At 40.5% G+C, this 18,833-nt stretch overlaps 1 protein-coding gene across 1 annotated transcript in view; it reads left to right on the forward strand.

Moving 5' to 3' along the window:
- Positions 1-18,592, forward strand: part of syn2b (synapsin IIb) — a 194,748-nt gene extending 176,156 nt beyond the window's left edge. Inside the window, exons 10-13 of the mRNA XM_060910893.1 lie at positions 8,492-8,644; positions 8,982-9,048; positions 16,493-17,069; positions 18,423-18,592. Coding sequence (XP_060766876.1) covers positions 8,492-8,644; positions 8,982-9,048; positions 16,493-17,069; positions 18,423-18,552 — 927 coding nt within the window. The 3' untranslated portion in view covers positions 18,553-18,592. The remainder of the gene's footprint in view (positions 1-8,491; positions 8,645-8,981; positions 9,049-16,492; positions 17,070-18,422) is intronic.
- Positions 18,593-18,833: the final 241 nt, after the last annotated feature.

Consider the following 18,833-nt stretch of genomic DNA (forward strand, 5'->3'; position numbering starts at 1 on the left):
AGGCAGCTGCCCATGTGAATCTTTGATGACTCATGTTTTTTTATTTCCTCCGACAAATGATGCATGTCCGAAACTCCAGTGACCGTCCAAGCAGTGTTGTCCGTGGAGCCACCTCCAGGGTGGAAAAGTAAGCAGGGGGAGCAGAAAACCGCTGAGGCGTCCTCGCAGCCAGCTCGCCAGGATTTGCGCTGGGACCATGTTCCAGTAAAACCTCAAGTATATGATTTCCCCCCCTTGTCGAAATTTGTTTTATGTTTAGATTTGGTCGAGGGGGGTCCAGCTTGTTTTGTTGCCAATTTAGCTCGATTTGATCGCTGACTAAATGGAACTTCTTTTAAGGACCGCACTGAATTGCTTTCCGCATCCATCTCACCTCAGAAACTAAGCAGATCGAACGCAACTTTGCCGCGCTTCTCAGTGACGTAAGCACGTTAGGGCAAGCCCCCCCGGAACCCATAGAGATTGCATTGAAGTGTCAGTCAGGAGAAAAAAAATATATTAACATGGGACTCTATCAGTGAACTCTTGGGCGATTTTCAACATGACTGAAATCGCCCCAAAAGGGGCGGTACTCTAGAAGCAAGACCACCCTGATTGGACAATGATACGCAGAGACAGATTAAAACGGCCTCGAGCAGCGCTGGTAAAAGTTTGTTTTAAAAAAAGAAAAAAAACTTTTTTTTTTTTCATTTTGGCAGTGCATCGCCCAATCGCCCTTATGCACCAGCTGCCCTTGGTGGTTAGCACTGTCGCCTCACAGCAAGAAGGTCCTGGGTTTGAGCCCAGCGGCCGGCGAGGGCCTTTCTGTGTGGAGTTTGCATGTTCTCCCCGTGTCTGTGTGGGTTTCCTCCGGGTGCTCCGGTTTCCCTCACAGTCCAAAGACATGCAGGTTAGGTTAATTGGTGGCTCTAAATTGACCGTAGGTGTGAATGGTTGTTTGTGTCAGCCCTGCGATAACCTGGCGACTTGTCCAGGGTGTACCCTGCCTCTCGCCCATAGTCAGCTGGGATAGGCTCCAGCTTGCCTGCGACCCTGTAGAACAGGATAAGTGGCTACAGATAATGGATGGATGGCACTACTGTCAAAATAAGTAAAATAGTGTAGAGTGTAGTGTTGAAACACTATTCGATTACTATAGTGCTGAGCAACAACAAGCATAAAGCTGGTCATTTTTTCTGAGCTACTATTGTCTATTTGTGCATTACAGCTCCCACTGTGCAGAAAATTGGGGGAACCTGTTTTCATTATCGTTTCTTGGGGGAAAGATCATAAAACCTTGACAGAAACCATTAGAACTCAAGTGACCCTTTTTTATGTTATTTAATTTCAAAATACTGTCGTATCTGCTGTGATGAAATTAAAGACACTCCATCTAAACTGAAGAGGCCCAGAAAAAGGAGACGCAGTGCTTATGTAACCTCCTCTCCATGTGACCATGTGTTTATGATCCTCTGCCCTCAGCAGCTGTAAGCTTCAACCTTGTAACAGAGGGACTCTATGACCTGCTGTCAATCACAGGAAGAGCTAGCTAGAGGTCACATACTTATGATGAAGCAGCAGACATCAGATGTAATCTTTTTATCATGTTATGTCCTATAATTTTCAATCACATCGATGAAGGACCATAGATCCTAGATAAGATATTGCCATATTATGGCTTATAAAATGATTAAAAATGGCTAATCTTACTGCATGCACATGTTGTTTTAATTTTCTCCTAAAACTAGGTTTGGGTTTTTAATTGTCCAGTTTCTATAAAGCATAGGCATAGGGGAGGGGAAAAAAGGCATGAAATGCCTGTGTGGGATGGGAGATCCCCGATGGGGTGAGGTGTTTGGAAAAAAGTGACATTATGATCACAGTTAAAGGTTAGTGTACAGAAATTAACATAAGAAAATGCCATGATAGTTGTTGCGAGGTAGTCCTGTTCAGACATGAGTCACAGTAATACACCATATCACAAGGCAAGCATTGCCACTAAATTTTTCCAAGGACATGGCAGCATGTTGTCTCTGCTTTTGTGTCATTTATAATCCCCAGATCTCCACCCACCATCTTTGAGAAAAGGTGGAGAGAGAGAGAGAGAGAGAGAGAGAGAGAGAGAGAGAGAGAGAGAGAGAGAGAGAGAGAGCGCTGTTTGCAGCAAAACATGCAGTCATCTAACATAGCATAATCATTTCTGCATGGTACAACATTACTGTATAATGCAACCAGGATCTCGTACCGTATAATCCATGTCATGGTGAATCCATGCTTTTCTGAAGACTAAAGGAGGGGCAACTCATGAATAACTAGGTGTACCTAATAAACAGGCAAACTCAGTGGATATGGTTGAGACTTGTAGTGGGAAAAATGAAAACTCTACTAAGAACTCATCTAAGTGATCTCTGTGCACAGAGCAAACTAATTAATAGACGGGTACAAACATCGGGCCTCATTTATCAGATTTTACGCAATAAATTTGGGATTCATGAAAATCCATTTAGATCAGAAACATATCTTGATTGATAGACTTCAAATCGGTCAAGTGGTATGAGTTAGTGCAATTCTGTATACAGATCACACTGTCATTTTATTAATATTAATAACTTAAAATAAATCAATAAAAAAAGAAATACAGAAAAGAAGACTAGCTAATAGTCATTCTTCATGCTGAGATGTTTTTTCCGTCTGGATAAATTACGTCCAGTAATGAGAGAGCATGTACAGGGGGGTAGCTAGAGCAGGAATAAAACAGGATGGAGGAAACAGGAAATAAACAAACTTTGATGAAATTGGATTTAAACAGATAGCATCAGGTTTTTACAACCCCAACTCAGAAAAAGTTGGGACAGTGTGTTGGAATTGAAAGTAAAACTGAAAACAATGATTTGTAAATAATCTTTGACCTGTATTGCATTCAAAACAACACAGAAGTACATTGTTTCATGCTTTACCTCGTGATTTTTTTCCAAAATAAACACATTTCAATTCTGATTCTTGCAACACATTAAAAGAAAAAAAATGTTTAGAGACTGAAAATGCCAAGTGATGAAGTATTTCAGGTGTTATTAGGGCCAATGCTTCCTACAAACAGCTCTGAAGATGTGCAACAGTACAGCGTCTTTGGTGTCGTGGTTTTTTTTTGTCTCAAATTTCACCGCACATACTCTATTAGGGAAAGAGGGGACAGGCACCCTCTTCTTCCACAGCCATGCCTTTGTAATGTGTGCAGAATGTGGTTTTGCATTGTCTTGTTGAAATATCCATGGAAAACAGGTCGTCTTGAAAGCACCATATGTTGCTCCAAAATCTCAATGTACTTTTCTGCATTAATGCTGAAATCACAGAAGTGTAAGTTACCTTTGCCAAGGGCATTGACACAACCCCATACCATGACACACCCTGGATTTTGGACTTGTTACTGGTAACAGCCTGAATGGTCCTTTCTGTCTTTGGTCCAGAGCACATGGCATCCATTTCTTACGTAAATGATCTGTAATACTGATTCATTTCCACTGTGTGATGGTCCATCCCAGATGCCTCTGAGCCCAGAGCAGTCGATGGAACTTCAGGGCACAGTTAACATAAGGCTTCGTTTTAACATAGCAAAGTTTTAACTGGTATTTGTGGATGTACCTCTGTATTGTAGAGCTTGACAAAGGTTTGCCAAAGTAATCCTGAGCCCATGTGGTCATATCAGCTATAGATGAATGACAGTTCTTGATGCAGTGCCATCTGAGGGATCAGAGATAATAGGTGTTCAGCTTTGGCTTGCACCCTTGCCCTTTACGCACCGAAATTCCATCAGATCCCTTGAATCATTGAATGATATTATGCACTGTAGAGGGTGAAATATCCAAACCCTTTTGCATCTTTCTTTGAGGAACATTGTTTTTAAACATTTCAATAATTTTATCATGCATTTGTTGATGAACTGGAGATCCTCAGCCTATCTCTGCTCCTCAAAGACTCGGCCTTTCCTGGATGCTGATTTGTGATGTCATCTTGAAGGTAGCATATGTTGCTCCAAAAACTCAATTCTGAGTTTTCGGCTTTAATCCTGCCATCACAGAAGTGTAAGTTACCTTTGCCAAGGGCACTGACACAACCCCATACCATGACAGACCCTGGCTTTTGGACTTGTTAGTGGTGACAGTCTGGATGGTACTTTCTGTCTTTGGTCTGGAGCACATGGCGTCCATTTCTTACAAAAAAAAAACCTGGAATACTGATTCGTCTGACCACAGTATACCTTTCCACTGTGTGATGGTCCATCCCAGATGCCTTCAAGCCCAGAAAAGTTGACAGCACTTTTGGACACAGTAAACATAAGGCTTCCTTTTAGCACAGTAAATTTTTAACTGGCATTTGTGGCTGTAACTCTGTATTGTAGTGCTTAACAAGGGTTTGCCAACATAATCTTGAGCCCATGTGGTTATATCAGCTATAGATGAATGACGGTTCTTGATCAGAGATCACAGGTGTTCAGCTTAGGCTTGTGCCCTTGATTTTTATGCACCAAAATTCCTCCAGATTCCTTGAATCATTTAATGATATTACAGTTAAGCCGGAAAGTCTGCACACCCCTTTCACCTTCTCCACATTTTATTGCATTACAGATTTATTCTACAATAGATTGAATTCATTTTTTGTCACAAAATTCTACACAAAATAGCCCATAATGACAAAGTGAAAGCAGGTTTTTAGACATTTGTGCTAATTTATTAAAAATCAAAATGTAAAATATCATATGTACACAAGTGTGCACACCCTTTGGTATGACACCCAAAAGTGAGCTGAGGTGCATTTTGTTTCCACTGATACTGCTTGAGATGTTTCTACAACTTAATTGGAGTCCACCTGTGGTAAATTCAATTGATTGGACATGATTGGGGATTGCCAACACCTGCCTATATAAGGTCCCACAGTTGACAGTGCATGTCAGAGCAAACTCCAAGCCATGGGGTCAAAGGAATTATCTGCAGACCTCAGAAACAGGATTGTGTCAAGGCATAGATCTGGAGAAGGGTACAAAAAAAATTGCTGCAGCTTTACAGGTCCCAAAGAGCACAGTGGCCACCATCATTCATAAATGGAAGAAGTTTGGAACCACCAAGAATCTTCCTAGACCTGGCCGCCCGGCCAAATTGAGCAATCGGGGAAGATGGGCCTTGGCCAGGGAGGTGAACAGGAACCCGAGGGTCACTCTGACAGAGCTCCAGCATATCCTTGTGGAGATGGGAGAACCTTTCAGAAGGTTCTGCCATCCAGGCAGCACTCCACAAATCATGCCTTTATGGTCGAGTGGCCAGACGGAAGCCACTGCTTAGTAAAAGGCACATGACAGCCCGCTTGGAATTTGCCAAAAGGCACCTAGAGGACTTTCAAACCATGAGAAACAAGATTCTCTGGTCTGATGAAACCAAAATTGAACTTTTTGGTCTGAATACCAAGCGTCACATCTGGAGGAAACCAGGTACCGCTCATCACCTGGCTAATGCCATTCCTACAGTGAAGCATGGCAGCATCATGATGTGGGGATGTTTTTCAACAGCGGGAACAGGGCGACTAGTCCTGATAGAGGGAATAATGCAGCTAAGTACACCGAGATCCTTGAAGAAAATCTGCTCCAGAGCACTCTGGGCCTCAGACTGGGGCGAAGGTTTACCTTCCAACATGACAACGACTCAGGGCACACAGCCAAGAGAACAAAGGAGTGGCTTCAGAGAAAGTCTGTGAATGTCCTTGAATGGCCCAGCCAGAGCCCAGACCTGAATCCAATTGAACATCTGTGGAAAGAGCTGAAAATGGCTGTGTACTGATGCTCCCCATCAGGCCTGGAATTTCGTCATTTTAGGGGCAAGGCCACTTGGCCTTTTATGCTGTCAATTTTTTGAGGGCACGAAGGCCAAAAGCCAGGGCACCAAGGCCATAAAATAAAACAATGATTTTAAGTTTATGTCTATAATGAATTTAATTTAAGGACTAATGACTCTTCTGAGGAAGACTGGAGTCTCAGTCGAAACTATCAAGCAGGTAAAGAAACATCTCCTACACTATGTCTGAAGATAAGAAAATATTGAACACATCTAAACTTATCAATCCATCACTCACTTCAAAAATTGTAAAACTTATTCAACCTATATCCTCCCATAATTTTTGTTCAATTGACACCGAATGTGCAAGAGCATCTTCAGACTGTACTACTACGCAGATTTTTGATTAATCAAAATTGAGCCCGGAGTACATCAAAATGTTTGACTGTAAATGGAACATATACTAGCATGCAGGCTACTGATTAACCCATAAGAGCCCAGACCGATTTCTCAATCAAGGAAAATTATTGAGGAAATAAAATGAACTAAATAGATGACAAAGAAAACATTTCTGACCTTTTATTTTTTTAAATGGCACTTTCATGTCTCAAGATCTGAAATATTAAATTGCAAATTTGCAGAACACTGCAACACTATTACACTGTTAACCCAAAAGTTCAAAAGAAACATACAATACTAGTAACAAAACAATGCTAACTGCATAGATTAAAAAAGTGGCTATGAACAGACAACAGCACATATCACGTATCATATTACGGCAGGAACAAGCAGTAGTAACATCCATGACCTTACGCTTAAAGCTCGACAAAGGAAAAACTTGACAGCAAGCTAATTAGCATTTGTTACCAGCTACAGTTGGTACTTGGCACGTTAAAAGTGGGTCAACATTGTAACGACATAATGTTACTGTACAAGCAATGCTTATTTAACGGTAACAAACTTAAGCCCTATATGTTGAAATTCCTATCTTATTCGTTCGTTAATTTATCACACAGTCTTACCTCAGTCAACTTCTTCCCTCCTTCTGTGAAAATTCAACGTCTCAAACGCAGACACAAGTGGGCGGGGGATGCGTTTGATTAAGTCTCCTGGTTGGCTGGTGATAGATTGGTGTCATTATAGCACGTCGGAGCGGTTCATGCCAGGCTCGAGTCCGATCCACCACTGATGAGTCGCCCAATAAGAATCCAGAATGTCATCAAAAGACGTATTTTTTTCTCAATAGACGCAGGTGATGTTAAAGCCTATTGGCAGTCACAAGGCAGACTACAAAACCGCAAAACTGCAGGGCATCAAGGCCACTGTGGCCTTATGGCAGATATTTTTTTCCAAGGGCACAAGGCCAAATTGAGAGGGCACGAGGGCCATGGCCCTCGTGAAATTCCTGCCCTGCTCCCCATCCAACCTGACAGAGCTTGCAAGGATATGCCAAGAGGAATGGGCAAAAATGTCCAGAAACAAGTGTGCCAGGCTCGTAGCTTCTTTCCCAAGACACCTTGAAGCTGTGATTGCTGCCAAAGCTGCATCAACCAAGTATTAGGCTAAGGGTGTGTACAGATATCTCATCTCATCTCATTATCTCTAGCCGATTTATCCTTCTACAGGGTCGCAGGCAAGCTGGAGCCTATCCCAGCTGACTACGGGTGAAAGGCGGGGTACACCCTGGACAAGTCGCCAGGTCATCACAGGGCTGACACATAGACACAGACAACCATTCACATTCACACCTACGGTCAATTTAGAGTCACCAGTTAACCTAACCTGCATGTCTTTGGACTGTGGGGGAAACCGGAGCACCCGGAGGAAACCCACGCGGACACGGGGAGAACATGCAAACCCCGCACAGAAAGGCCTTCGTCGGTCACAGGGCTCGAACCCGGACCTTCTTGCTGTGAGGCGACAGTGCTAACCACTACACCACCGTGCCGCCCGTGTACAGATATGTAACCCCTAAATAACCTATTTTTGTCAGTAAAATAGAATTGCATATTTTCTAAAAACCTGCTTTCACGTTGTCATTATGGGCTATTTTGTGTAGAATTTTGTGACAAAAATGAGCTCAATCTATTGTAGAATAAGTCTGTAATGTAATAAAACATGGAGAAGGTGAAAGGGGTGTGCAGACTTTCCGGCTTGACTGTATGTACCGTAGAGAGTGATAGGCTTTTCCTGGATACTGATTTTGTACCAAATCATGATTACAATCATATCATTATTTAATTGTTTTAACTCATTACTAGCCCTAAATTGCCCCCATCCCTACTTTTTTTATAATGTGTTGCAGATCTAAAATGCAGGAATTGATGTATATTAACAAGTGAAATGAAGTTGACCAGATAAAACATGGAGATAAAACATTTCAGGTTCATACTGTCTGCATTGAAATACAAGTCAAAGTAAATATAGAAATCACTGCTTTTTTGCATTTTTTTTTTTTTTTTTGCATTTTCCGTACTGTCCCAAGTTTTTCTGATTTGGGGTCATAAAATACCTATTCAATTTGGCCAACACATTTTAAAAAAATGAAAGACTATGATATTAAACATTTAGACTAGCAATTAGCATGCAAACTTCTTTGCATAACTACAAGTAGACAAGTCTTTTATTAATTGAGCTTTGTAGATGAGCACAAGAGAGTAAGGAACAACTATTCTTGTATTATTTTTCTTCAGGTGGTGGGCTCATCTATGCCGCTCATTGGAGACCACCAAGCAGAAGACAGGCAGCTGATAGCTGATGTTGTCCTGGCCAAGATGAACCAATTAGTAACTCGGGCACCTACTCGAACTCAGCAGCGGCCTCCAACTGCTGTCCAACAACCACAGGTAACAATTCCAATGTACCCCCTCTAATCTGACATGAATACATGTTAAGAATTAAATTGAGCTCATATTCGAGGATTTAAAAAAAGAATTGGATATGCCATGTCTTTTTTATTTTGGCTGACTACCATCATTATGTGAATGAAATTTATTTGCCATTATGAAAGTGTGAGCATGGATTACTGTAGAGTCATCATATAATACTGCATAAATAGTCTTACTGTTTTAAAGTAATGGTCAATATTCTGTACAACAGGCGCCACCTGCTGTTGAGCCAGAAAGACATCAATACATACCCACTAGATATTTTAGGTTGTGTGTAATGTGTGTTTCTCCACAGAGCTCTGTCGTAAAGGAAGGCCTGGCTGACCACAGCAAGCCTCTGTCCCAGCGTGTCCCTCCTCAAGGTTGTTTACAGTAAATTTTTTGACTGTAATAGAGTTGCTGTATAAACAAAACAAATCCAGGCAAATTGATTTCATCCATAACATGTCCACATATCTGGATCTGCTACAGTATAAAGAAAATTCAGATATTACTAATTGAGTGGTAATATTAGGCACTCAGTGATGATTTTCAGATGTGGCTCATATTACATATTTGTTTGCATAATCCATTCAAACTCTTTTATATACAGTCTATTGTATTCTTACTGGGCTGATCTGGCAAACTGTAACATTTCACTAGAAGCATACTGCCACAGGAAGAAATTAAGAAAACAGCCCACCTGTCATGATGCAGCTCCAGTCTCTAGGAAGATGTGATATACTCAAGGATCTTGTGATTAGTGATGATGACAAAGGAGAACTTTGCATCCTTGAGCTTGTGTCATCATTCTTCTAGGGCTGCCTTGACAGCCAGGAGTTCCCAGTTCCCCAAGTCGTAGTTCCTCTCTGTAGGCATTAATTTGAGAATAAAAGGCACAAGGGAAATGTTTAGCAGGGTTGCCTTGGTGCTGGGACAAGACAGCCTTGACACCACTTGTCCACCTCAATAAGGAATTGCAGTTTAGAATCTGGATGTCACATGATAGGTGCAGTAGTAAATCGCTGTTTCAGCATTTCAAAGACTACAAAAGCGTCTTGGTTTCGCTTCAATTTCTTGCATTTGCCTTGGAGGATCAAGGTTAGTGGAGAGGTCATACTGATGAACCCCCTGATGAACCTCCTGTAAAAGTTGGCAAGCACTACGAAGCAATGTAAGTCTCTGGTCGTTGTAGGTTAAGGCCAAGAGATGATTGTTTCCACTTTACCTTGATTCATCTCAGCCCCATTTAAGTCTAGATCTAGTCTAGTCTAGATCTGAAGATCTTTGCCCCTCTCACCTGTTCAATAGCTGATGGAACCAAGGGTAAGGGATATCAGTACTTAACAGTGACTGTGTTCAAACCCCTGTAATCGATGCAAGACCTGTGACTGCCCTCTTTTGTTTTCAACAAAGAAAAAACTACTGCAGGTGGAGAAGTGGATGTGGGCCAGTACTTTGGAGAGAGAGAGAGAGAGAGAGAGAGAGAGAGAGAGCGCATCACTCCCATTCAGAGAGCATGACCAATTTGGTCGCATTGGCTCCCAGCCATGGATGGCTGTGGCATCTTCAGGATTTGAACTCTCAATCTTCTAAAAATTGGGCAAAAAAAAGAGAGAGAGAGAGAGAGAGAGAGAGAGAGAGATTGATTCTTTCATGGTCTTGGTTCCAGGGAGTGACAATGGATAGACTCAACCTCTAGGGGACAGAAGGTCAACTAAGCAGTCCCATGCATGATGAGGTCATTTGCAAGCCTTAGCCTTACTGAAAACTTCAGCTAGACTTGTTAAGGGCATTGTAATAGTTATGTAATAGTTATCCATCTGGGTTTGAGGGTTTTCTACATGAGTAGAATGACCAGGAACAGATAGACACCAGTTCAAACAAGATAGACTCCAGGCCATGAGCTCACCTGTTTTCCACGAGATAACGGGGTCATGAATCGATAACCAAGGGAAGCCCAGGGTGATCATTAGTAACAGCGTTTCTGAGTGCAGCACGCTGGTGTGCATCTGGAGTATGATGGTGCATTTTGTTATTTTCCCTCCTCCCAGTGGTGGTTTTAACAGTGAGTGGGCCAGGAAAGGAAACTTATCTAATTTCCAGCCATACCAGAGTCAACAAGAGCAGGGGTGAAATTGGACCTGGAACAGCAAGACAATTTAACAGGCAGCATAAAATATTTACTCTCTATCATAATGTTATTTCTCACCTAATTGCAGTTCTGGATTTTGGGTCTAAGGGAAGACGTTGCATGGACATGCTATTGTTCCCACAGTAGAAGCACAGGGTACTCCGGTTTGAGCCATTTCCATCAATTCAGATTCAACTCCAGTGTGGAAACTATAGACAGAGAGACTGCTGGGTTATCAGGCTCTAATCTGGTTGTCAGATTAATGGCCAGTTGAATGAACTGGTTGAGGATTAGTGAATCATCCCTGCATGCCAGCTCTGATTGTAATGCTTCACTGAGGTCCTGGCAAAACACTGCTTTCAACATTGGCTTATTTCATTCACTTACAGCATCTAAAAGGCTAAAATTATTGCAAATTATTGGTTATTGCAAAATCAGCAGTTGACTGTTTCCCTTGTTTTAATGTAAGCAGCCTCTCTTCAGTATTCTTTCTCAGTTCCAGGTGGTCAAAAACCTCTGGGAATTTCTGCTTGAAACTTGTGTGTGACTGCTTGAGCAGAGTTGGACTGAACATAGTGGTGGCCCGTGCTAGTGCCTTGCCAGTAATCAGAGTCAGCATTTTGTGACTCTTGTCCTTATATCGAGAGAAGTGAGCAGGTGCACAAGCAAAGAGGATTGCATATTGCATTAGAAAACCTTTGTATTTCCCAGGAAAGCCATCATATCTTTCAGGAACCATGAAGAAACCATGTTGTGGAGTTACTTCCAAGATGGCACTACTCACAGGAAAGCCTGGCCTGTCTTTGTACTGTGGCTTGAGTCCATGTGTCTTTTATACTGGTTACCCAGTAAATGAGCTGCGTAACCAAAGAAGCCTTTTAAAATTCAGGGGAGGGCGCCATCTGGTGCTCTGGAGGGGAATTGTCCAGGCTGGACATTACATGTGTATAGCAGAAGCATATATTTTAAACCCCTGCATCCTATCCCAGTTTGAGATAAAAAGGAAGCTACTTTATCAGGGAAGAGAGTATGGGTTTGATTAAGTTTAAATGTTCATTACCCGACACATAATATAAGCAGTATTTTACAGCAGTTAGCCTACTTTAAAAGCATCAAATCAAGATCTTTGTAGTAAACAATACAATACAATATGCCATATTATTATACATACAGGACACTTTTTCAATGGAATAAAAACATGTATTCTATTCCCTTCTAGCAGGTTTCATTCATTTGGTTTGATAGCATGTAATATTGTTAGCATATCGCTTATCCTGTGTTTATTATATCACTCTACCCAATGAGTCAGCATGTTGAATATGGTTTAAGATATGGCATGGTTGTCAAGACATGACGTCACACGTCAGAGCTGATGTGAATATTCAGTAAGAAAGTTTTCTCCTGCGCATGTGCAGAAACATTTCTTTGTTCACCAACGGTGCCTGCAGTAAACTGTCCAGTGAATTGAAAATGTCATAAGATACGTATTATACGTAAAACTTCCGCACGAGCCAGCGACTGTGACAATTTGTAAACAAACATGGCCATCGAATGTGTATGTATAATAATAATAATAATAATAATATTGGCTGGCTTTTTTGTGGTATATCAGATATATTCCATTCAGCTAGCACGATATTGAACAAGTCGAAGGCGAGTTCAATATCATGCTAGCTGAATGGAATATATCTGATATGCCACAAAAAAGCCAGCCAATATTATTTAATTGTTACAACCCTAGTTTGTCCCTGTGAATTGTTGAGACGTTCAGTCATTATTTTGAAATTTAAAAAGTAAGAATGAATAGGTATGTCCATGTGTTTCTACATATGGAAATGTGTAGTGGTTTTCTAAAGCAGATGAAATAATTGGAACTTTGCAAAGTGATGCACAGATAGTTGCAGTTGGATCTAATAATGCATTTTTGTACTGAATATACTGAAAACCTTTAGTTTGAAAGAGCATTCTATACTTTTAAGATTAATTATTCAAACACAAGAATGTTTATCATTGTAGAATAATTTGGAAGGTGGGATTAGTACTTCAAATGAGGAAAAAAATCAGAGGGCGGGAAGTTAACGTTAGTGTTTGAGGTTGCCTTGAAAATACCATGAAGAGGCTTTTAATGCTATTAACTGAAAAAGAGCCTGAGTTTAGGTTTTTAACAGAAAATATTTATACAGGTTAAAAAAAAAGTGCTGAATTTTACCAAAGATTGGGCTAGCAGGTCTAGATTGAATGTGTATGTATAATAATAATAATAATAATAATAATAATAATAATAATAATAATATTGGCTGGCTTTTTTCATGGTATATCAGATATACAGTGGTGCTTGAAAGTTTGTGAACCCTTTAGAATTTTCTATATTTCTGCATAAATATGACCTAAAACATCATCAGATTTTCACACAAGTCCTAAAAGTAGATAAAGAGAACCCAGTTAAATAAATGAGACAAAAATATTGTACTTGGTCATTTATTTATTGAGGAAAATGATCCAATATTACATATCTGTGAGTGGCAAAAGTATGTGAACCTCTAGGATTAGCAGTTCATTTGAAGGTGAAATTAGAGTCAGGTGTTTTCAATCAATGGGATGACAATCAGGTGTGAGTGGGCACCCTGTTTTATTTAAAGAACAGGGATCTATCAAAGTTTGATCTTCACAACACATGTTTGTGGAAGTGTATCATGGCACGAACAAAGGAGATTTCTGAGGACCTCAGAAAAAGCATTGTGGATACTCATCAGGCTGGAAAAGGTTACAAAACCATCTCTAAAGAGTTTGGACTCCACCAATCCACAGTCAGACAGATTGTGTACAAATGGAGGAAATTCAAGACCATTGTTACCCTCCCCAGGAGTGGTCGACCAAGAAAGATCACTCCAAGAGCAAGGCGTGTAATAGTCGGTGAGGTCACAAAGGACCCCAGGGTAACTTCTAAGCAACTGAAGGCCTCTCTCACACTGGCTAATGTTCATGATTCCACCATCAGGAGAACACTGAACAACAATGGTGTGCATGGCAGGGCTGCAAGGAGAAAGCCACTGCTCTCCAAAAAGAACATTGCTGCTCGTCTGCAGTTTGCTAAAGATCACGTGGACAAGCCAGAAGGCTCTTGGAAAAATGTTTTGTGGATGGATGGGACCAAAATAGAACTTTTTGGTTTAAATGAGAAGTGTTATGTTTGGAGAAAGGAAAACACTGCATTCCAGCATAAGAACCTTATCCCATCTGTGAAACATGGTGGTGATAGTATCATGGTTTGGGCCTGTTTTGCTGCATCTGGGCCAGGACGGCTTGCCATCATTGATGGAAAAATGAATTCTGAATTATACCAGCAAATTCTAAAGGAAAATGTCAGGACATCTGTCCATGAACTGAATCTCAAGAGAAGGTGGGTCATGCAGCAAGACAACCACCCTAAGCACACAAGTCGTTCTACCAAAGAATGGTTACACCGTATCACACCAGATACTGAAAGCAAAGGTTGACATACTTTTGCCACTCACAGATATGTAATATTGGATCATTTTCCTCAATAAATAAATGACCAATTATAATAGTCTCATTTGTTTAACTGGGTTCTCTTTATCTACTTTTAGGACTTGTGTGAAAATCTGATGATGTTTACGGTCATATTTATGCAGAAATATAGAAGATTCTAAAGGGTTCACAAACTTTCAAGCACCACTGTCTTCCCTTCAGTTAGCTTGACATTGAACTTGTCTTCAACTCATTCAACATCATGCTAGCTGAATGGAATATCTCTGATAGACCACTCAATGCCAGCCAATATTATTTAAATATTTTTACTGTATTATTGTGGTCTTGATCAATAGAATAGCACTGATATTGGTTAACTTTTTTTTAACTATAGGGTGGGGAGGATTGGACCCCACACTTTTTTGTTTTAAAAAAAAAATTATATGCTATAAAGAATGTAACTTTATTAACAGTGTTCTAGAACAAACAAACACATAATTACCATTTAACTGCCATCAAATCCAATGACAGAAGTGCAATAGGTTTGGGGCAATAAGCCCCCAGCAGAAGACTCCAACTTTCAAGCTCTATTTCATTTCACACATTCAGATTGGCTCCTGAGTGATCTGCAATAATGTCTGTCATGCTGGTGATAAAGTCCATGCATTTTCAATGTAGTGGGGTCAAATACTCCACAGGGCCTAATGCCCTCCTTTGCCGTAATCTATATGATTTGACTGTATAGTGATGTTTAGTAAGATAGCATAGTGGTGTAAGTGTCCTTTGCTTTACACAACTACAATAATATTCAATGGTAAATGTAATACAGCAGAAGAAAAAAGTGCTACTTTTGCATTTGTTTATTTGTATGTTGCATGTATAGAGGTGATGCATGTTTACTAAAGTGAAGCGATTAATCAAAGTTATTTGTGCTTTTTGGGAGGAAATTACATTTAAAGATATTGTAAATGTTCTGGTAAAAAAAATGTCTGCTGAATTATCACAGCATCATATGCTTGAATAATAATATAATAATTAATTTATTGCTTTTCAGTGGGCTTTATTGGGTCTTGAGCATGATGTTTATCTTTAAATCTAATACTTGAGTCAAGTACAGTTTTGACTGTACACTGCACAGTTTTGATTGCACTATTATACATAAATGCCCTATTACACTATTACCCCCCCATCCAAAGTAATAAAGTTTCCCTACTACACAATTTGTGTTCTTGTATCCTATTTTATTTCATTTTCAGTTCATTATTTCAGTTCCTATTTGGTTCTTACTCTCCAGCAGACACACACATAATATTTGGATGCACTTTTTCAGAATCATGGAATAAGTTCTCATTATCGACACCATGAGCCAAAGATGTGTTGATGAATGTAGAATACATGCCCAGATGTGTGTGTGTGTGATGCAGTTGAATAAATATTATTGTTCAAAATTTCATAACACAAAAAATAGGTAAGCACTTATGTTTTTATTCTTATATTAATTTAATTGGCATATGCAACCTTTATGTTCTGTCCCGGGCAAAATTGCTCAGTTTTATAGGCGCAATTTCTCTGATAAACAAAATATTTGTCACATCCTAGTTCTACGTATTCCAGAAATAATATTTAGGTCATTTTGTTCTGGGAAGAGCAAAGTTTGTGACTATTTGTGAACCAAGTAGTGATATTCCATTCCCTTTAACAATTATTTACAAGCGCTTGAAATATATTGGTTATTTTAACAGAAATGTATTGCTATAAACATTTAAAGTTTTGGCCTGGGTTAGTGGGATATCCATTGTTAAATATTGAATGAAATAAGATGGTTGAATAAATGGCTTAAGGGCCATCTATGGCAGAATAACTTCTAAGAGATGGTTAGAATTATTAATTATAGCCTTGTTTTTAGTTTAAGCATGTCTTTAACTTTTTTTTGGTTTGTTTTTGCTAATCTCATTCTTTGCATCCTCACCATTGTTCCTTTTGTCTTATTGGTAAAATAAAGCATGGATTTTCCTTCTGGTTTGTTTTTGCTGTAAATAGGATTCATTTAATACAGGTTTGTAACCATCTGCTCCTTTATTATGGTCTGATTCCTTTGCGATATGACCCATTAGTATGAGCAGTTGGTGTTGGATTTAAAATGCATGTCATCTGTGAAATGTAGTCTAATGTAATGAATAAGTCTGTTTTGTACTAAACCCTAGGAGCCCCAGCAAAACCCAAAGAGTCCCAGCCCAAGCCTCAAGAGCCTCCGATCGCCTCAGCGTCTAGTGCTCCAGCCCCAGATCCTGTCTCAAAATCAACTCCTTCCCCAACTCCTCCACCTACAACCCAGCAGCCCAAAGCTCACCCTCAAGCTTCACCCACTCCAGCACCTGGAAAACCAACAGATTTACCCCCAAAGCCCCAGGTTCCAAAACCACTTCCTCCAAAGCCTGTTCCTCCTGTGCGCAGAAACTCCAAGCCTCAGCTCCAGCCCAAGCCCCAGACCCCACCTTCAGCAAAGGCGCAAGCTAAAGTCCAGCCTGAATCAGCAGATCAGGGGCAAATCCAGACCGATTCAGCTCCAGCACATGTTCAAGCCTCCCCCAAAGCACCTACTAAAAACCAGTCTCCCACTAAACCACAGGTCCAAACCAAACCTGTGCCAAAAGAGCCAGCCCAGGTCGAGGTTCCAGTTCAGAATGTGGCCCCGTCTGAATCAACACCCCCGGCCCCTGCACCCTCTGCTGTAGAGGAACAGCCTGCGCCACAACAGAAGTCATCGCATCCTTTCTTAAAGTAAAGTTTATACTTCATGCACTGATAGAAGCTCTCTTGGGCAAGGTTTAGCTTATCCATCACTGCAGATTTATCTTTTCTCATAGGGACTGAATACAGAGCTGGTATCCAGTAGTTACATGAATATGTGTGTGGGAAAATCTGAGGATATTTGGCTTGAGGGTTTGGCTACACATGCATTTAAGTCGATTTTCAGGGTGCCCCACCCAGATTAGGAAAATTACCTGCAAGTAGTTACCTCCAAGGTTGCAAGATTTTTCTTAAGTAGAAGCATCCAAGCCAGGGTTTTTCCACGGCATCTAGATTACCACCTTTCAGTACAAGCACTTGCCTCAAAACCTGAAAAAGTAGATGTGTAGAATAGAATAGAACATCCTATTTTATATATCAAGCACTAACAGTTACTTCTGCTTGCAACTTAATGTAACTACAAGATACTGAATTGTTGTCATGAAATGTAATTGTGGGATATGGGCTATTTTTAATCACACTATTTTGATTAGAGTCAAATTGTTGGTGTTCCTGTAAATAAATTCAAATCTGTTTTTGCTTCCAGTAAACTTTAAATGTAGTTCATAATTGTATTAATCAAAAATCATGCTTTATGCAAGCACTTTAAAAGGACAATACTGTTAATTAATTCATAGTGTTCATAAGTGGTGTCACATACTGTGTACTAAATAGTGGCCATAAATGGCATTCTGTATTTTTTTTTAAATGTATTTACAGTCCAAAACATCACATCAGATTGACAGTGGTGGTGGATTTTTACTGCTTCTTGCTCACGTCAACATCAAGCAAGACAAATGTGCTAAAATTCAAGATCATAACTGATTCATGCCTTTGTTTTACTCCAACTCCACCCCACACGAGCAACTCAACATGCGTAATTTGTAGAATTTAAGAAAGCACAACTTTATTCATCACACACTTGTGAAATGTCCTCTCTGCATTTAACCCATCTGAAGCAGTGAACACACACACACACCCAAAGCAGTGGGCAGCCATGCTAACAGCACCCAGGGAGCAGTTGGGAGTTCGGTGCCTCACTCAAGGCCGTCCCACATTAACCTAACCGCATGCCTTTGAACTATGGGGGAAACCCACACAGACACAGGGAGAACATGAACACTCCACACAGAAAGGCCCCCGCCGGCCACTGGGTTCGAACCCAGAACCTTCTTGCTGTGAGGCGACCATGCTAACCACTACACCACCGTGCCGCCCTTACTAAATACTTGTGTGTAACTCAACTATGAACATGGTTCATTGTGTAGCATTTAATGGGATTAGACATGATAATTCTCTTGAACAAAACTTTGGCCAATCTTATTGTTTGTGTCTCTTTTTCAGTAAATCCCAGTCCCTGACCAATGCCTTTAATGCCTTTGGTGAGACCTTCCGTTCCAGCAATGAGGACGAAGCCAAGGCCGAGACCATCCGAAACCTGAGGAAGTCTTTTGCCAGCTTGTTCTCTGACTAGTGACAAGTGTATGGTTGGGAATTTGCTGGCTGTGAACTTGATTGACAAGAAGTATGTCCTGGTCTGAGGTTAAGTCTGTGTAGCTGTAATACATTGTACCCTCCTCCCAACTCTGCTGTAAGTGTTCGAACGTCAATAAGAAAATGGAGAGTGATGTACAGTGATTGTTCTGCCGAGGTGTTCTGTGAGATTTGCACTAGACTGAAACATTTGCCACATGTATAAGGAGGAGGTCGGCAATGTTCAGATGCATGGGTTCGAGTAAAAAGGATGTCTAAGGC

This window comes from Neoarius graeffei, chromosome 26 (assembly GCF_027579695.1).
Source record: "Neoarius graeffei isolate fNeoGra1 chromosome 26, fNeoGra1.pri, whole genome shotgun sequence".
NCBI lineage: Eukaryota > Metazoa > Chordata > Actinopteri > Siluriformes > Ariidae > Neoarius > Neoarius graeffei.